The following is a 20,884-nucleotide window of genomic DNA, read 5'->3' on the forward strand; positions in this document are numbered from 1 at the left end:
AACAAAAAAGCTCTTAGAAGGGCTCTAAACCTGCCTAATTTGTACTACAATATATGTCTAATTAGTGGGTCTTGGGGAGAAACTTTCCTTGGGAGCAGGTTATCTCACAACTACCTATTTCAGGGCTTCTTTCACCTTCTTCTGAACCATCTGGTATTGAGCGTTGAATACGAGCCTAGATGGACTACAGGTCTGATCTAGTCTGGCAATGCCTACGTTCCTATCGATGGTGTAAATCCAAGACCATGATTTAGGTAATCTTCCTTGAGCTCCTAGGAGTCTCTAGACTTGCACTGAGATCAGAACCATGTCTCATTAAATATTATCTACTCTCATGCGTTTTTTTTTTTGCCTTTCAGGAAGGATATTTCAAAACTCCTTGGACCTCTCCAGTATATTATGTCAGCTGTCAATGACACCGAATTCAGGTCTGCAGTGTTCCTTCTCACTGCGATACCTGGGCAGGAAGACATCCATCTCTGGATCTCTATCCCCTTCTGCTTAGTGTATGTTATTTCAATAGTAGGAAATTCAGTCATTCTGTTCATTATAAAAACAGATCAAAGCCTCCATGAGCCCATGTACATTTTCCTTTCCATGTTGGCTGTCACAGACCTTGCCTTATCCATATCCACCATGCCTACAACCCTGGGTATATTCTTGTTTAACTCTTGGGAGATCAGTCTGGATGCTTGTTTTGCCCAGCTGTTCTTCATTCACTCACTTTCTTTCATTGAATCATCGGTACTCCTTCTGATGGCCTTTGATCGATTTGTTGCTATCTGTTACCCACTGAGATATGCTTCTATCTTAACCCTTTCGAGAATTCGAAAGATGGGACTGGTGTTTGTGCTAAGAGGAGTGGCTGTTATATTCCCACTCCCCTTTCTCCTTAAACAGTTCCGATACTGTCGAGCCAATGTCCTCTCCCATTGCTACTGCCTGCACCAAGAGGTCATGAAGATGGCTTGTTCGGACATCACAGTCAACTACATCTATGGCTTCTTTCTTACAGTCTCCATGGTGGGGTTGGATTCACTGTTCATCTTCCTCTCATATGTGATGATCCTCAAAACAGTGCTGAAAGTCGCATCCCGTGCGGAGTGCCTTAGGGCCTTGAACACATGTGTCTCCCATCTCTGTGCTGTCCTACTCTTCTACACACCAGAGATTGGTTTGGCTGTGATACACAGATTTGAGGAGAGCTCTCCTCCATTGCTCAAGGTTCTCCTGGGCTACATCTCTCTGTTTGTCCCACCACTTATGAACCCAATTGTGTACAGTGTGAAAAGCAAACAGCTTCGTGCTAGGATAATCAGGGTGTTTGTCAAGTGAAGGGTCAGTTCATCACTTGGCTCCAGGGCCAATGACATGGGAGATGAAAAACATGGGTCACGACCACCTATTCTATTCAGGACCTTACATCTGAGATGACAAGATCTACTGAACTCCACTCTGTAAAGGGAGCTTCAGATTGGGTATAAGGCCTGCAAGAATGGGAGAGGGGCTGGTGAGGGAGGCTAGCAGACTGGGGGAAGGAGACCAAGACAGGTAGCAGCTTTTACAATCTGTTTGTGTTCATGGAGAGCCAGTGGACCAGTGTGATGTTTGCTCATAAAGAGCCGTATCGGTGCCTGCTCCAACCTCAGAATTCCTCTTGAAAGAGTCAGTAAAGAGAAGGGATGTGGATGTTGTTCCCCATTATACCTGACCTGTCACTGTTCTGTCTCTGGTTAAACACCCATGAGCCAGAGAAAAAACTGAGAAATGTTCTGCAGTTCCAGTCCTCGCCTTTCCTGAGTGCTCTGGGTACCGTGTGATCCAACAGCTGTGTTCAGGGGCTATTCAAGTGACACAGTCACCCCCCTTTCCCTCTGCCCTCAGCCAGGTGCATGTGTCAGAGACATGGTTAAAGCAGGAGCCCCAGGAGCAGTCATTTAGGCAGCTCCTCTCCCATTGATGACTGCGCACTGCACACCTGATGAATCCACCCCCATCTGACTGTAATGCCAGTCAGAGCAGTGCTGCGTGTGTTATTAGGAAATGGAGAAATTTTTGTGAATGAGGGAGCCTGAACAGGAAGGCTGGGCTCCACCTAAGCCAAAATAGAACCAGATTGCTAGCGCTTAACATTAAGAAGGTTGTAGAGCCATTTATAAACTAAGGGCTGGGGGACAGCTGAGAGGTGCAGAGGAGAACATACTTTGGACAGCGACACCCGTTAGGGAGGATAGATTAATGGAGATTCTCTATTTCCTAGTAAGGAGGAGAGGATGGAAGATGATAAAATACAGGTAGGATCTGTTGAGAAAAAATCCAATTCAAAAAAAGTCCCGTTCAATTACATCACGTAATGCAGAAAGCTAAATAATAAGATGGGTGAACTAGAGTGCCTCGTATTAAATGAGGATATTGATCTAATAGCCATCACAGAAACGTGGTGGAATGAGGATAATCAATGTGACACAGTAATACCAGAATACAAAATATATTGAATGAACAGAATAGATAATGCTGGTGAGGGAGTTGCACTATATGTGAAAGAAAGTGGACCATCAAATGAAGGAAAAATCCTCAATGAAGCAAACTGTACCAGAGAATCTCTATGAGTGGAAATTCCATGCTCTAATGTTAAGAATACAGTGGTAGGGATATATTACTGACCACCTACCCAGGATGGTGATAGTGACTGTGAAATGCTCAGGGCGATTAGAGAGGCTATTAAAATTTTAAAAAATCATTAATGATAATAATGGGGGATTTCAGCTGTCCCCATACTGACTGGGTACATGTCACTTCAGGACAGGATGCCGAGATAAAGTTTCTTGACACCATAACTGACTGCTTCTTAGAGCAGCTAGTCCGGGAACCCGCAAGATGTTGTGAAGGCCAAGTCTACAACAGGGTTAAAAAAAAAACTAGATAAATTCACGGAGGACAGACCCCTCAAAGGCTACTAGCCAGGATAGGCAGGGTTGGTGTTCATAGCCTTTGTTTGCCAGAAGCTTGGAATGGGTAACAGGGGTGGAACACCTGATGTTTGCCTGTTCTGTTCATTCCTTCTGGGGCACCTGGCACTGGCCACTGTCTGAAGACAGGATACTGTGTTCGATGGACCTTTGGTCTGACCCAGTATGGCCTCCATAGAGCTGGATAATAGCCCTAACCTGCCTCACAGAGTTGGTGAGAGGATAAATACATTCAAAAAGTTATGTGTGAATGTGGATCTGACACACAAGAGACCTTGCAAGAGACTCAGACCCAGATTCCCTCCCTGGCCCTCTGTTTGTGCAGCCCTAGCAATGCAAAGGGGTGAAAATGGTACTCAGCTCCCGCACAGAAGCACGGCTGGCTCCTATCCCAGCCCAGCCCATTCACTGTAGGGTGACCACCTTCTCCAAAGGAAAAAGTGGGACACATGCAGAAGCCCCACCCCCTCTGTGACCCCCAACTATGCCCCTCTATTTCTCATTTGACAACCCTCTCTCTGCCCCGTCCCTTCCCCCAACACCCCACTTCTGACACTCCTCTTTACCTGAGGCATCTGGCTGGGAGAAAACTGTCTGAGCACAAAGATCAGCTTCATGTAACCTGTAACATGGCCATGGCTCAGAGCTATGGTGACTGGGCCACAGAGGTTTCAGCAAAGGCTGCTTCCACAAGAAAGGGGCAAACAGAGGGGAAGATGCTCTTAGGGACACTGGGAAACTAGGCTGGGTACCAGGAGCTCCTTGGCATCCGAAAAGAACGTAAGTTGGGCCAGTTCTGTTCCTGTATCTCCAGAGCAAACCTGTCTAACTTAACAGGCAGCTCTCATGTGTCTACATTCATCTGTCTCATGTATCACTGCAAGCTATTTTTTAACCACTTTTCCTAATGCTTTTTTCTGCTTGTTAATAAACCTATTTGTTTTAAGGAGGCTGGGGTGACTGTATCACGCTTGTCACAAGCACCCGAAGGGAAGAAACTGAGGAGTGCAGTCAGACCTGCGTGGTGAGAAGCATTTAGCATAGAAGGGGTATTGTTCCCAGTTCAAAGAGTGGAACAACATGAGATTCCCCTAAAGAAGGGAGGGGAAAGGGACCATATATCTTTGTTTTACTGTGACAATACCAGTTCTTCTTGGTGAGCGTCTATCCTTGAGTGCCTTTCAATATTCAGAATAGCAGCTTGTTCAGCTTGCAGCCAAGATAAAGATCCACTCAAGACAATGATTCATAGAGTCAAAATATTAAAGGCCAGAAGGAGCGAATAGATTAGATTAGAGGTATAGAACAGCTTCCGTATGAGGATAGATTAATAAGACTGGGACTTTTCAACTTGGAAAAGAGGCAACAAAGGGGGGGATATGATAGAGGTCCATAAAATCATGAGTGGTATAGAGAAAGTAAATAATGAAAAGTTATTTACTTGTTCCCGTTATACAAGAACTAGGGGCCTCCAAATGAAATTAATAGGTAGCAGGTTTAAAACAAACACAAGAAAGTATTTTTTTCATGCAACACACTGTCAACCTCTGAACCTCTTTGCAAGAGGGTGTTGTGAAGGCCAATACTATAACAGGTTCAAAAGGAAGCTAAATAGATTCATGAAAGTTAGGTCCATCAATGGTTATTAAACGCGATGGGCAGGGATGGTGTCCCTAGCCTTAGTTTGCCAGAAGCTGGGATTGGGTGACAGGGCATGGATCACTTGATGATAACCTGCCTTTTCATTCCCTTTGGGGCACCTGCCATTGGCCACTGTCAGAGGACAGGATACTGGGCTTGATGGATGTTTGGTCTGACTCACTATGGCCATTCTTATGTTCTTCAACTCATGCTGCGAAAACTGGTAGATGCCAGTTATGTGAATTGAAAAAAAATCTCCCCTTTACTGGAGGAATCTAGGGGGGAAGGATGTAAAACATATATTCCAGGCAAAGTTCACTCTTTGCCAATAAGTAATGAAATTGCATTTGGATCATGGGAAAACAGAATCAAATGTCAAAGCTCAAATACAATCTAAAGCATAAGAATAAGGAAAAATATAAAGCCAGTAAACTAATTAAGGTTTTGGATAACGTCAAAGTTATTCATACATACTTTAAGTAGAGGTAAAGGCAATGACAGTGGGGGAGAGGGGGAACCACGATTCATAGAACTCCGTGGAATCTCCAGAATTACAGAAAGGCCCTGCTAGTCATCTCACTGCCACACCTATGCCAGGGGTATTAATCAACCAAGTACAATTCATGCATAAATTTGTTTTATGCTTTTTATTTACCAGCGTGTTTTGAGTAATGTGTCTGGGGAAAATCTCAGCTCTGTGTTCAAAGGCTGTTGCATATCTTTCCCGGTGTATGGATACCTGTGCAGTGCAAGAGAGTATAATTCTGGGTTAATACGCCAGCAAGGGCGCAAGGCAGGGGAGCTGGGAAATTGGCTGTTGTCTTCTGCCTGTGTACAATCGGCTTCGGTAAAGCACTCAGGCATCTTAGTTGGGTGTGTGACACCACCTACTGTCGTGTTGGATGATAACAGGGCCTGGAGAGGCTGGCTGTGTCACCAGCAAAGCAGAGTCGGATTGGCCAACTCAGCTTCCTGGGTTCATCAGTAATCTCCATTGTGTCCAGGGAGATTACAAATGAACCCAGGAAACTGAGTAGCACATTCTGCCTCCTCAGCCACACTGGAACCTACATGGCACATAAAAATAAGCAAAAATTTCCCTGTGCACACCCCACAACTGGTGTCCGGAGGTCACAGCTGCACCAGGGGAGGCTAAGCCTGTCCTGGTATTTTATATCCACCACCTCTGGTTCCCAATATTCAGCTAGCTTTTCTTTTGACTGCCCCTGCACATTGAGCAGATGTTGTCAGAGAAGTTTGTTGTAAAAACTCTGTGATGGGATGTCCCCCCTGGGGTGCAATCTGGGAGCTGATGGAACTGTTGAGCCCCCTTATCCAGTCAGCTGGGCTGGCCTCTCTCACACTGGTCTGCTGGCTTCTCCAGACAACGCTGTTACCCAACGCGAGAGCAGGTGATGCCACACACCCAACTAGGCTACCTGAGTGTTTTATTCCAAAACCACTCAAGGACAAAAAGGAGACAACAGCCAATTTCCCAGCTCCCCAGCCTTGCAACCTTGGTGGAGCGTCCACCCAGATTCATACCATCTTGCACCGCACATAGATCTGCACAATGCAAGCTCATTAATATAGGTCACCTTCCACACAGTGTGGAATAGATAGACTGTGACCTTTGTTTACAGAACTGAGCTTATGGATCCCCAAGAGAAATTGGAGACTTTCCATCTGCCTCTCCCTCACAACATAATGAATGTTGCACTGATGGAGTCTATGGCTGCACTCTGGGTATAGAAAGTTCAAAACCTCCTGACCAGTCTAGGGCTGGGGTACTGTGTCCATCCGCTACTCTAACCAGGCTCCCCATCTCTGTGCAGCCCCCTCCACCCTGTACAATGCTCCTTCAGCAGATCCTGGGGTCAGTGGCTACTGTGATAGGACCAGGTCACACATTTCAGATGAACCTGTGCTATCCGGGAGCTGGAGAGGGTCCTAGAGCAGTTGTGGAGGCCCAGAGATTGTGGGGAGGTGGCCTAGCTACCAGTGGTCACTGCAATGTGTGTATAACTTTGGGTCCCCCTGGATCCTGGGGCCTCCTGTTATGCCTCAGGGAGAATTGCAGGACTGGAAGGGACCTCAAGAGGTCATCAAGTCCAGACTCCGGTGCTCATGGAAAATCTAAGTATTATCGAGACCATTCCTGACAGGTGTTTGTCTAACTTGCTCTTAAAAATTACACTGATGGAGATTCCACAACCTCCCTGGGCAATTTATTCCAGCACTTAATCACCCTAACGGAGAGGAAGTTTATATCCTACTGGAAGGATCCAAGGAAATTCCAAGTATGCAGCCTTGTAGACTCTCCCTTTCCGAGCTTGCACCCTGGTTGTGTAATGCAGGAAAGGGGGCTGGCGGGGAGAAATCTGATCCTCTATTAAGTATCAGTGTTATTACTATTATTTATTTCAGCAAGATCACAGCTGTGACAGCATCATCATTACTGCTCAGTTGCCCCCGAGGGACTAATCCGAACAATAGGAACAGTGATGAGAAGCCCAGTTTCCAGGAATAGAGCCTGCAGCAGGGCTGGCCTGCAGTCCAGTTGGGTAGGATCACCGCAAATCCCCTGTGATTTGGCCTCCTGCACTTTGCCGTTGGCCGTGATGGGGGTTACAGCTGGTGCACACTGAGCCAAGCAGCTGAGGATCCCTGATGGCCAAGTGACCCCCCAAGGGAATATGCAAGCACGCTTCATAAAGACAGCTGCCTCCCTATCTGAACAGAGACTGCCTGCTGCCCGTGCTACCTCTCTGATGACTCCTTGTCCTTTAGGGTGAAGACCTCTGGTGTCAGCAGCTCCCTTCTAGTAGGAATTGGGTACGTTCGCAGGTTTTGCTACCTTACAAATGCAAAGTGGAGGGGAAAGGCTGCAAGCTGTTTTCATGTGTCGATATTCTGTGCCATGTCAGAGGACTCAGCTGGGCTGTTGGGTTGACTCAATGAAAGGCTGGTAGAACTGGGGAACTTGGGAACCCCTCCACTACAACTGCCCAAGCTCCTCAAGGGGCTATTGAAGCTACACTCAAATCTGACATTCAAAGAGAACTTGAAGTGTTAAAGAACCGCAATATCCCCAATTAGATTTTATCAGTGGGTCCCATTTCTGGAAGTAGGGTGTGCTCTGGGCCCGATCCTGCCAGGGGCTGAGTGACTGGAGAACCCATGAAATATCAGTCTGTATTTCAAAATATTGCCACAGGTTTATTTGCTCCTGAAAACTGAATCAGCAAATACATTTTCAAAGGTTTTATTATTTGGATTGATTATGAACACAGGTATTCAGAGCTGTGTTGCTCTGTGGTAACAGGTGAGATAAGGCATATTTCTGTTATCTGAATGGCTGAGGGCTCCAGCATCTCTGCTCTGTAGATACAACTAAAAGTTACAGGGCTACCTGCATCTCACCCCCCTCTCTGGTCTCCGAGTGCCAGATGTCAGGGCAAGTAGCCTTCCCTCTCATGGGGTAGGATCTCGCCATCCTCCCACCCTCAGACTGCATCCCATAGTTCTTCCCTTGGGAGTCTGTGACCCGTGGTGAGATGAGGGACCAACCAGCCTTCTTAACCCAAACTACTCTTTAATCTGAACAGCAGGAAGAAAGCGTAACATGGGAGAATCAGAGGGTTTTCAAACAGCAGTTTCTGCACGTCACTGACCTCCAAACCCTCCTACTCTGATGGGGACCCAGGCAGGCCGAGGCCTTCAGATCTCCCCAGAGGTGTCTGTGTCTGTCGGTCTGCAGCGCTTATCACAGCAGCTGTCCCACCTCTGGCCAGACTCACAGCACTGGCCAAAACAAGCTGTGTGATGTGGCTGGAACCCAGAAATAGGCTCTTCCCAGCTTGTAGCTCCAGTTCTATCTCTCGACCTCCCTGAAGTGCTGACTGAGAAATGCCTATTCTTGAGCTGTTGTTTCCCTTCCTGCTTGTTTTCCAGCAGCCTGCTATGAAACTAGGAAGAGCCACAATGGTTTCAGCCAATAGAGCCATAACATAAACATCCCAATCGTTAACCCAATATAGCTCTACCGAAAACATCCCAAGAACTGGGTTAAACGTGTTCATACATTATGGCAGCTCAGCTCCATGTCTGACAGCATGCCATTCCTGGGTGCTACGTATTTTATGAAAACGAGGGGTAGGGGTGGGGGTGGGGAGAGTACTTTCACGTGGGAAATTAAATTCCATTTCCATGAATACTCATGCATTTGACTTTGAAATCTGTGTCCTGCCAACCTTCATCGTGGCTGAATAACAGGTGCTGCGGTTACTATATACAAGACAGTGAGAGCTCAGGGAATGAATATTTTCTATACTGACCCCAATGCCTGTTACCATTCCCGGTACAGCCTACAGACTGACAGAACAGAACAAGAGGAGAACCGGTCAGTTATTAACCCAGGGACAGAGGAGCTACTAGACTTTTCTTTGCTGACAAGTGACTGAATGAGGACTGAGACGCTGTGATCTGTCCAGGTTCTGAAGAAATCCAAGCGACAGACGCTACATTTTAAGTCACTCTCTATCCCGAGAAATCATCTCTGAAAGCAGATCAGAGGGGAAAGAATGAGTTGACATGTGTGTACTAAAGTACAGAGGTGTAAATATTATGCCAAGACTTTTCTTTGTAATACAAATATTACATATCAAAATTATTTAATGGTTTTAGGTTTAGAAAGTATTTCAGAAATACTCTAAATGCTGTTTGTAATAGTTTGTGTTATTAAATCTATCTTCAGTGAACAGTTATACGATACTGTCTCCTGGTAACCGACCAAAAACTGTTTCTAACACTTATATTCAGGGTCATGCACTCAATAACACTGCAATACCTTTTAAAGACATCCTAAGAGAACCGAATTGCTGGTCAGTGTTTCAGCAAAGGAGCAAAGAATAGAGCTGAGGTGCAGGACAGGGGAGTGTAATAAGGGTTGTATGTAATTGACACCTATCATCTCTTACATGAGCATGGCTGAAGTAACTTGCACCCTCAACAGGATATAAGTGCAAACCTAGTGTTTGCACTATTCACCTTGTGACGCCAACCCCTCCCCTGCCCGTCTGACTATGTTCGCTTGTAACTTGCCAAATACCTACCGACACTTGCATGGGGAGAGGATGCAGATCCTGTGAGGATAAAATGAAGCCTGTAGGATGATCAGACTCTCTGCAGTCAGTCAACATTGGCCAGGCAAAGCACTTCAGCTTCTCTATGAAGGGATTTTTCTAAGTCAGAGTGCATCACTGGGAGCATTTGGTAGAGAAATGTATTCGGGCCTAGTTCTGGTTGAATTTACACATATAAATCTGGAGTGATGCAGTTGAAGTCATTATTACTGAATTAAGAAACTGGCCCTAAGAATTTATCCCTCTACCACAAAAAGACAATGGCATAATGTAGAATTTGAGGAGTGGAGAAAATAATCTTTCTATCTAATCTATCTATAATATAATAATAATATATATAAAAAATTAGGCAAGGAAATCATGGTTGGTGTTGAAGCCTGAACTGGGACAGGCAAGCCGCCAGCCCCGCCCCTTCCACAACCCCCCATGGAGCCAAGCCAGCCCCCCAACCGCCGCAACAGGCCGTTCCCCAGACTATTGCCCCCAGCCCCAGAGCACACCAAGCTCCCCAGCCTCCCTGCTCCCAATTTGAGGTGCAGCCCCAGCCTCTCTGGCCCTGGAGCTCAGGGTCCGGGCAGCCACGTGGACCCAGCTGCCAGCCCCAGCACCAGACCAAGAGCAGCCTGCCTTCCCTTGCCTTCCTTACCCTCTGCCCATGAAGGAAACACATTAATAAATAGCTTCAATGCAGGACAGGTGAATACAATGACCATTTTCACTATGCACTTGCCATGTGTTTACGCACATGTCATGGTACTGTGGGCCACACTCCAAAGTGGAGGGCCAGAAGGGGTATCAGTGGAGAGTCACAACTGTAAAATCACACAGTGTTCAAGTAGGCTGCAGAACTCCCAACGACAACATGTTGTTAGGCAAAAGGTTTTTTTTCCCCCCAAGAATTAGGCAAGCCCAGACAATACTGAAGGGGGTTTATTCATGGTACGGGGAAGACTGACAAGCAGCTTTGAAAATATGGTGCCATAGGGGCCAGTTATATACATTTTCTTATTAATTTATTTGCATTTATTTGTACATTCAGAGACAGACATTGTTACAAATCAAGAGAGAACGGTGAACAAAGATAAAAATAGGAACAGTACGTACATATAGAGTTTATCCTAATTGCATCAAACGTTTATGACTACCTTGCGGGGGAAGGAGGCGGAGTGCGGGGAGGTAGGGATGAGTGCTTACAGATATCCAGCGGGCTGTGAAGGGAGGGTTTGTTCTGTTCTAAGACCTGAGTTACCAGGAGGGCATTGACCATATAAGCTTATCAATTGTTGACAATTGTCCGGGTCCTTGCTACTGAATGCTACTGAAGCATTCCTGCTTGTTCTGTGGTGTTTGTCTTAGCTGTGAGCTAAATTTTAACTTTTGCCTGACAATGCCCTCCTGTTGACATATTGAACTTTTAGATGAGATAAAGTTAATACTTTAAATGCTTTGATATGCATGATTTGTTTTAGGGTTGCCCAAGGGAGGTGGGAAGGAGGAGGGAGAGGGGAATTGGGGGAAGGGGGTAAAGGTAAGAAACATAGTAAGATTTTTAAGCCTGTGTTTAAAGTACTCACACGTGACCAGAGAGTTAGTAACACAAATATAGAAGCAGCAGAAATTGTTGGTTGGACAATAGTTCATTGGGAGATGGGGATGTAGCATGCATTATGAATGAGATTTTTAGATGGGTGATAGTTTGATTGGAGAGTTGGACTTGAATGCGACCTTTGGTGATGTGGTTATGAACGGTGATAAACGCAGATGCAGCAGCCAGGACCACTTTGAGTAGTAGCTTTTTGGCCAGTTGAACCAGTGTATTGTTTAGGTATAGGTTGTTATATTATTGAGGAGCCGCTGTTATTTTAGTGAACATACGGCTGGGGAGGTGCACATTCCCTGGGATAAATGAGTTGGTAATTTGCAGGCACTGTAATGGTTCGTACATGTAATAAAATGCAGCAGTGATGAAACACCACTGAGGAGCGGATACTTGTACAGCAATTTAATCTTTTGCAAGAGGAAGGACATCCACAACGACAGAAGAGACCAAGGTTAAAGGACGAAGGGTGGAACAGGAATGCACGATGTAACTGTCCGTTTTTGTAAGCATGATAGATCCCAGGTGGTTTGGTCTGGGGGTAAGCCAAGTGTTTCTTTTTTTCACTCATTTGCAGCTGCCTTTTGTAGGGAGTTGCACATACTGGCCAGCTTTGAAACAGGTATTTAGTGTCACATGTACCAAGGGCAGGTCCCAGGAGGTTGCATCAGGTATGTTTGACAGCAGGATTAAAATGGGGAGTCACATTTAAAAGGATACAATATAAACAACATGAATTTATTTATATATTTTAACTTTGGTTTTATGAACTTATGTTGGAATGTTTTGCACTTTTACAGAGGTTTTTGTATGGGCCAATACCATGTGCGTGCTGGAGTATTTTGGCTGAAGTACCCCGGGGTTATATGTTCTTACCATGACCTGATTTCCCTCCTCTACATCCCCCCAAGAGGGGGTTTCTGGAGGGTCCTGGGATTAAGAAGGTGCACTTCCACAAGGAACCAGTATGCCTTGCTGAAGTATAGCAGAATAGCAGCTTGTTCAGGTTGCAGCCTTAGGTGTGAGAGGGTATTGCCTGGTAGGTGGAGGGAGTGGGACTAGAATATCATAGAATATCAGGGTTGGAAGGGACCTCAGGAGGTCATCTAGTCCAACCCCCTGCTCAAAGCAGGACCAATCCCCAACTAAATCATCCCAGCCAGGGCTTTGTCAAGCCTGACCTTAAAAAAAGGGAGTTGACTGGTAACTTGGATGGGTGGGAAAAGATGAGCAGGCAGTGAACTGCAAGACAGCTTATTTTTTGCCCAAACCCAGGGGAACTTGGGACATAACACCTGGGAAAAGGGTTCGAGGTATCCCAAGGGAAAGCCTCAGATTTGGCAGTGCAAGAGAAGAAAGAAATGTATTATCACGGAGAGGAATGGTATGAGTACACATATGTTTATTTGGAACTGTACTTTGAGTGAGGTTAAGAATTGCTGCAAGGTCGCAGAGGACATCCATGCCCAAAATAGTCCCCTGTGCATTTGGAGCTATGTAAAGAAAAGACTGAGTCCAGAAGAATAGATTAGATTTTATATGAAGAGGATAGCTTTAGTAAGCTGTGAGTTGCGCACCTCCTCCCCAGAATAGTAATATCCTGTTGAGTAGTAGGGAGGGGGAGGTCAGTAATGGAAACAGAGGCATGTGCATGGCTGGCCCCTTATCCATGCCTGTAAGTGTGGCCTCGAGGGATTTATATTTGCATTAGCAGTACTTACAGGCAAAAGTGTGTGTGTGTGTGGGGGGGTGTGATGGATCCGACCATGTCATGGAATTTAAAAGCCTGACCAGTTTTTTTTTTTTCCTTAGGTGTGAGTAAGGCTTGGCAGCTGGTTGACATACCGGTTTGGACCGGTTGCCTAGGGGTACTTGGCTTGAGCATTTAGTCAATGTCCTGTGTCCCCACATACAAAACACATGTGAGATGGGGGAAGGGTGGGGACAGGATCAGGACCAGATTGAAAGGGCAGGGAGGTGCTGCAATTGACCATGGTTTTGTCCCTGACTAGGCTTCTGGGTCTTGCGCCTGCAGTTCTTTTGGGTATGCCCGAGACACCCACAATTATAGCAGGCTAAATTACTTTTTGCTGTTACCACAGAAACGCGAGTAGCCTTGCTCCTTATTTCTTTAGCTTGTTTGGCTTTGCATTTAGAGGCCCACATACAGATGGATTAATAATCAGAGCCTGGGTTCACTTTTAAATTAAGGGCTGTTTGCAAGTGAGAGTTAAAACCTTTCTTTAAGGTTTTTAGAAAGGCCTGATTCGTTTTCTTTGGGTCTGCAATGCCTGCATTGCTGGGATACATTTCCCTTTTATATTTTTAAAATATTGAGCTGCAGCCTCATTCTTGTCTTGCATGCAGCCCATGATCAGTCCCCAATTACTGGCTTGTTCCCCAAGGCTTCCTGAACGGCTTCCTTAAACTCAGTGCAGGCACGGGTCATATCATTTTAAGATTTAAATGTAACAGAGGCCCAAATGCCGTTTCGGTGTTCTTTTGTAAGGATTTAGGCGCATGATAGATCAGGGCATTTAGCTTTTGTTAAGATATAAAGATTCCTGGGATTTAACGTATAGATGGCTTACTTTTTTCCAGAATATTAAATTTGGGGGTTTGGGTTTTAGATTAGGGAGATTTTTTAGTAAGCCCCTCGTTTCCTTTGTGCTGAGAGGAGTGTACTTATCAGTATTATGAGCCAGTCTGTTTTCACCTGTCCCGGACCACCCATTATCTTGATTTTCCCTCTTGTGTGCCAAGTTCCAATTTTGAATTTGTTTTTAAGGTGTTTCCAATTAATTTTATTTTGGTTTTTATTAGTATCGCTCCTTGAGTCAGGGTCAGTAAAAATACCCTTCTGTTTACTGCAGCACACATTCTGGTGCTCAGTACCTGGCAATGCAGCCGTCGCCTCCAGCGATCCCCACACCCCAAAAACCCTGGCAGTGCAGCCTTTGCCTCCAGTGATCCCTGCACCCAGAAAACTTGGCCACAAACACACGCACATTCAGTCCTCTTGTCTGTGTGTCCTATACGTGGTTCCTATTAAACAAAAGGGGTGTGAAGGGGTGTCCCAAACCAAAGCGTGCACTAGAGATCGTAAGTAAAAGGATACTCATCTCTATTCCTGGATGTGAGAAACTCTCTGCGGATTCCAGATCACACCCTGCTCGCTGAGCCAAAACTGTTAAGCAAAAAGATTCTTTTCCCCAAGAATCAGGCAAGCACAGACAATACTGAAGGGGGTTTATTCACGGTACCGGGAAAACAGACAAGCAGCTTTGAAAATATGGTGTCATTGTGGCCAGTTCTACACATTTTCTTGTTAATGTATTTACATGTATTTATACATATGAAAACAAACATTATTACAAATCAAAATAAAACCCTGAACAAAAATAAAAATGAAAACAATACGTACATATAAAGGTTATCATATCTGCATCAAACATTTATAACTACCTTGCCGGGGAAGGAGGCAGGGTGGGGGTAAAAATAAGTGCTTACAAATATCCGGTGGGCTGTAAAGGGAGGGTTTGTTCTCTTCTAAAAGCTACATTAGTGGGCAAGCATGAACCATATAAGCTTATCAATTGTTCACAATTGTCAGTGTCCTTGCTACTGAATGCTACTATAGCATTCCTGCTTGTTCTGATGTTTCTATCTTAGCTGTTAGCGAAATTTTAACTTTTGCCTAACAATATCAATGGGCTCGAGAGCTTAACAGGTGTCAAACAGGGACTGGATGTTTATATGGGTAAACAGAAAATCCAATTACAGTAGTGAGGACTTAGCAACAAAGCTCTTAGAAGGGCTCTAAACCTGCCTAATTTATACTACAATATATATCTAATTAGTGGGTCTTGGGGACAAACTCTCCCTGGGAGCAGGTTATCTCACAGCTGCCTATTTCAGGGCTTCTTTCACCTTCTTCTGAACCATGTGATACTGGGCACTGCATATGAGCCTAGATGGACTACAGGTCTAATCTAGTCTGGCAATGCCTATGTTCCTATCGATGGTGTAAATCCAAGACCATGCTTTAGGTAATCTTCCTTGAGCTCCTGGGAGTCTCTAGACTTGCACTGAGATCAGAACCATGTCTCATTAAATATCATCTACTCTCACGGGTTTTTTTTTCTTTCAGGAAGGGTATTTCAAAACTCCTTGGACCTCTCCAGTATATTATGTCAGCTGTCAATGACACCGAATTCAGCTCTGCTCTGCTCCTTCTCACCGGGATACCTGGGCAGGAAGACTTCCATCTCTGGATCTCTATCCCCTTCTGCTTAGTGTATGTTATTTCAATTGTAGGAAATTCAGTCATTCTGTTTATTATAAAAACAGATCAAAGCCTCCACGAGCCCATGTACATTTTCCTTTCCATGTTGGCCGTCACAGACCTTGCCTTATCCATATCCACCATGCCTACAACCCTGGGTATATTCTTGTTTAACTCTAGGGAGATCAGCCTGGATGCTTGTTTTGCCCAGCTGTTCTTCATTCACTCACTTTCAATCATTGAATCATCGGTACTCCTATTGATGGCCTTTGATCGATTCGTTGCTATCTGTAACCCACTGAGATATGCTTCTATCTTAACCCTGCCAAGAATTGGAAAGATGGGACTGGTGTTTGTGCTAAGAGGAGTGACCTTAATCTTCCCACTCCCCTTTCTCCTTAAACGGTTCCGATATTGTCGAGCCAATGTCCTCTCCCATTGCTACTGCCTGCACCAAGAGGTCATGAAGATGGCTTGTTCGGACATCACAGTCAATTACATCTATGGCTTCTTTCTTAACATCTCCGTGGTGGGGTTAGATTCACTGTTCATCTTCCTCTCATATGTGATGATCCTCAAAACAGTGCTGAAAGTCGCATCCCGTGCGGAGTGCCTTAGGGCCCTGAACACATGTGTCTCCCACCTCTGTGCTGTCCTGCTCTTCTACACACCACAGATTGGCTTGTCTGTGATACACAGATTTGAGAAGGGTTCTCCTCCATTGCTCAAGGTTCTCCTGGGCTACATCTCTCTGTTTGTCCCACCACTTATGAACCCAATTGTGTACAGCGTGAAAAGCAAACAGCTTCGTGCTAGGATAATCAGGGTGTTTGTCAAGTGAAGGGTCAGTTCATCACTTGGCCCCAGGGCCAGTGACATGGGAGATGAAAAACACAGGCCATGGCCACCTATTCTATTCAGGACCTTACATCCGAGATGACATGATCTACTGAACTCCACTCTGTAAAGAGAGGTTCAGATTGGGTATAAGGCCTGGAAAAATGGGAGAGGAGCTGGTGAGGGAGGCTAGCAGACTGGGGGAAGGAGACCAAGGAAGGTAGCAACTTTTACAATCTGTCTGGAGAGCCAGTGGACCAGTGTGATGTTTGCTCACAAAGAGCCGTATCGGTGCCTGCTCAAACCTCAGATTACCTCTTGATAGAGTCAATAAAGAGAAGGGATGTGGATGTTGTTTCCCATTGTACCTGACCTGTCACTGTTCCGTCTCTGGTTAAACATCCATGCGTCAGGGAAAAAGGCTGTTAAAATTTTTAAAAAATCATTAATCATAGTAATGGGGGATTTCAACTGTCCCCATACTGACTGGGACCATGTCACTTCAGGACGGGATGCCAAGATAAAGTTTCTTGACACCTTACCTGACTGCTTCTTGGAGCAGCTACTCCTGGAACCCACAAGAAGTTGTGAAGGCCAAGCCTATAACAGGGTTCCAAAAAGAACGAGATAAATTCACAGAGTCTGAAGACAGGATACTGGGTTAGATGGACCCTTGGTCTGACCCAGTGTGGCCTCCGTAGAGGTGGATAATAGCCCTGCCCTGCCTCACAGAGGTGGCGAGAGGATAAATACATTCAAAAAGTTATGTGTGAATGAGGGTCTGACACACAAGAGACCTTGCAAGAGACTCAGGCCCAGATTTCCTCCCTGGCCCCTCTGTTTGTGCTGCCCTAGCAATGCAAAGGGGTGGAAATGGTACTCAGCTCCCACACAGAAGCACGGCTGGCTCCTATCCCAGCCCAGCCCATTCACTGTAGGGTGATCACAGTGAAAAAGCAGCACACATGCAGAAGCCCCACCCCCTCTGTGACCCCCAACTATGCCCCTCTTCTTCCCATTTGAGTCCCCTCTCTCTCCCTGTCCCTTCCCCCAGCACCCCACTCCTGCCACTCTTCTTTACCTGAGACTCCACCTTCTCTTCAGGAGAGAAGCCAGAGCTGGGCCATGGAAAGGGCTGCTCAGGGATCCAGAGCCACTTTGTGGAGCCCCAGACCCTCCTCCTGTCCTTGGCATTAGGCTGAAGGGTCCAAAAGATCCCCCAACCTGCATCCACAGCCCCCAGTATGCACCGCCTAGGGAAGGTGGAGAGTCTGGCCTCCCTATAGTAGTCTGTGCTCTTTGGGCACCTCTTACCATGCCCTAGCTCCTGCCTAGCCAAGGGGAGGAGGCTTGGTGGAAGTGGAGAAGTAGGAGGAAGCGCCTGGTGCAAAAAGACGAGGCAGGAGGTGAGGCCTCACAGCAGTAGCGAGAGGATAAATACATGGAAGGATGCACAAATACTCTGAGAGCGTAAGCTCAAGGCGGTGTCAGGGTTCCACAGACCAACACCTCTGACCTTTGTCTATAAAAGGCTTCTTACCACAGCCTCGTGTGACAGCTGGCCTCTGGGAACCTCCATGAATCCACCCCTTGGTGTCTGTGGCAGAGGAGGGGGTGCTTAGGGGTAACAGTGTGGGATAGGCTGTGGATTTATGAGGGAGAGTTGGAGCATCACGGGATGGCTGGGAGGTTCAGCAAAGTTACCGGACTTGTGTCTGAGGTGAGATTTGGAGTGTCATGAGGTCTAACTGTCAAGCAACGGATCAACAGACACGGGGCGGGGGGGGCGGGGGTGTCTCATCTTAGACATCTAGCTGGGAGAAAGCCGTCTGAGCACAAAGATCAGCTTCACCATTTGGCCCTGTAACATGGCCATGGCTCCGAGCTATGGTGACTGGGCCCAGGCTCACAGAGGATTCAGCAAAGGCTGCTTCCGCAAGAAAGGGGCAAACAGAGGGGAAGATGCTCTCAGGGACACTGGGAAACTAGGCTGGGTACCAGGAGCTCTTTGGCATCCCAAAAGAACGTAAGTTGGGCCAGTTCTGTTCCTGTATCTCCACGGCAAACCTGTCTAACTTAGCTTGCAGTGATACATGAGACAGATGAGTGTAGACATATGAGAGCTGCCTGATATTTTTAAATCACATTTCTTAATGCTTTTTTCTGCTTCTTAATAAACCTATTTGTTGTAGGGAGGCTGGGGTGACTGTATCACGCTGGTCACAAGCACCTGAAGGGAAGAAACTGAGGAGTGTAGCCAGACCTCCATGGTGAGAAGCATTTAGCATGGAAGGGGCATTGTTCCCAATTCAAAGAGTGGAACAACATGAGATTCCCCTAAAGAAGGGAGGTTAAAGGGAACATATGTCTTTGTTTTACTGTGACAATACCAGTTCTTCTTGGGGAGCATCTATCCTTGAATGCCTTTGAATATTCAGAATAGCAGCTTGTTCAGCTTGCAGCCAAGATAAAGATCCACTCAAGACAATGATTTATAGAGTCAAAAAACTAAAGGCCAGAAGGAGCGAATAAATTATCTCATCCAGAGCTTCTCAAATGGGAAGGGGCAGGACCCCCTTGGGTGGTGCAGAATGTCTTCATAGAAAGGGATGTAACAAGCTTTAGAGGAAAAGTCTTTCCTGTGTACACCAGGTGAGATGCTGATTTTTAAAATAGGCTCCAGAGCTGACACTGGCAACGCAGGCCAACTTCAGTACCAAGCAAATTGGCTGAAACTCATAAAGAACAGAATTATCAGACACATAGTTGAACATGATTTGTTGGGTAGACTCAACACAGCTTTTCAAAGGGAAACCCTGCCTCACCAATTGATTATAATTCTTTGAGGGGGGAACAGACATGTGGTCAAAGGTGATCCAGAAAGCCTTTGACAAGTTCCCTCCCCAAAGGCGCTTAAGAAAACAGCACTCATGGGGTAAGAAGGAAGGTTGTCTCCTGGATCAGGAACTGGTTAAAAGATAGGAAACAAAGGGTAGGAATAAAGGGTCAGTTTTCAGAATGGAGAGAGGTAAATAGTGGTGTCACCCAGGGATCTGTACTGGGCCCAGTCCTATTTAAAATATTCATAAATGATCTGGAAAAAGGGGTAAACAGTGAGGTGGCAAAATTGGCAGATGATACAAAACTACTCAAGATAGTTAACTCTCAGGCAGACCGTGAAGAGCTACTAAAGGATCGCACAAAACTGGGTGACTGGGCAACAAAATGGCAGATGCATTTTAATGTTGCTAAATGCAAAGTAATACACATTGGAAAACATAATCTCAACTACACATCTACAACGATGGGGTCGAAATTAGCTGTTACCACTCAAGAAAGAGATCTTGGAGTCATTGTGGATAGTTCTCTGAAATCATCCAGTCAACAAGCAGCGGCAGTCAAAAAAGCAAACAGAATGTTGGGAATCATCAAGAAAGCGATGGATAATAAGACAGAAAATATCACGTTGCCTCTATATAAATCCATGATATGCTCACACCTTGAATACTGCGTGCAGATGTGGTCGTCCCATATCAAAAAAGATGGATTGGAATCGGAAAAGGTTCAGAAAAGGGCAACAAAAATGATTAGGGGGATAGAACGGCTTCCATATTTGGAGAGATTAATAAGAGTGGGACTTTTCAGCTTGAGGCAACAAAGGGGGGGATATGATAGAGGTCTATAAAATCATGAGTGGTGTGGAGAAAGTAAATAAGGAAAAGTTATTTACTTGTTCCCATGATATAAGAGCTAGGGGCCACCAAATGAAATTAATAGGTAGCAGGTTAAAATCAAACACAAGAAAGTATTTTTTCATTGAATGCATTGTCAACCTCTGGACCTCCTTGCAAGAGGGTGTTGTGAAGGCCAATACTATAATAGGGTTCAAAAGGAAGGTAGATAGATTCATGAAAGTTAGGTCCATCAATGGTTATTAAGCGGGATGGGCAGGGATGATGTCCCGAGCCTTAGTTTGCCAGAAGCTGGGATTGGGTGACAGGGCATGGATCACTTGATGATGACCTGCCTTTTCATTCCCTTTGGGGAACCTGCCATTGGCCACTGTCAGAGGACAGGATACTGGGATTGATGGACATTTGGTCTGACTCACTATGGCCATTCTTATGTTCTTCAACTCATGCTGCGAAAACTGGTAGATGCCAGTTATGCAAATTGAAAAAAAATCTCCCCTTTACTGGAGGAATCCATGGGGGAAGGATGTAAAACATATATTCCAGGCAAAGTTCCAGGTGGCAGTGGAAGTCCAAGGGCAAAGGGTAAAATAGTTTGTACCTTGGGGAAGTTTAAACCTAAGCTGGTAAAAGTAAGCTTTGGAGGTTTTCATGCAGCTCCCCACATCTGTACCCTGGAGTTCAGAGTGGGGAAGGAACCTTGACAGACTCCAAGATCT

The 20,884-nt window shown here is 45.7% G+C and overlaps 2 protein-coding genes across 2 annotated transcripts; both read left to right on the plus strand.

Annotated features, from left to right (window-relative positions):
- The first annotated feature begins 399 nt into the window (after nt 1–399).
- Nucleotides 400–1,335, plus strand: LOC144279112 (olfactory receptor 51G2-like). Its single transcript, XM_077840564.1, has one exon. It carries the CDS (start codon nt 400–402, stop codon nt 1,333–1,335), a length of 936 nt encoding a protein of 311 aa, XP_077696690.1.
- A 14,206-nt stretch (nt 1,336–15,541) lies between these two features.
- Nucleotides 15,542–16,477, plus strand: LOC144279121 (olfactory receptor 51G2-like). The gene has a single exon (XM_077840576.1). The coding sequence runs from the start codon at nt 15,542–15,544 to the stop codon at nt 16,475–16,477; it is 936 nt and encodes a 311-aa protein (XP_077696702.1).
- Nucleotides 16,478–20,884: the final 4,407 nt, after the last annotated feature.

The sequence above is a fragment of the Eretmochelys imbricata genome, chromosome 1 (assembly GCF_965152235.1).
Source record: "Eretmochelys imbricata isolate rEreImb1 chromosome 1, rEreImb1.hap1, whole genome shotgun sequence".
Taxonomy (NCBI): Eukaryota; Metazoa; Chordata; order Testudines; family Cheloniidae; genus Eretmochelys; species Eretmochelys imbricata.

Excerpts from the sequence above, each read along its gene's own strand:
- LOC144279121 (XM_077840576.1), top strand. The coding sequence starts at position 15,542 with ATGTCAGCTGTCAATGACACCGAATTCAGCTCTGCTCTGCTCCTTCTC.
- LOC144279112 (XM_077840564.1), top strand. The coding sequence starts at position 400 with ATGTCAGCTGTCAATGACACCGAATTCAGGTCTGCAGTGTTCCTTCTC.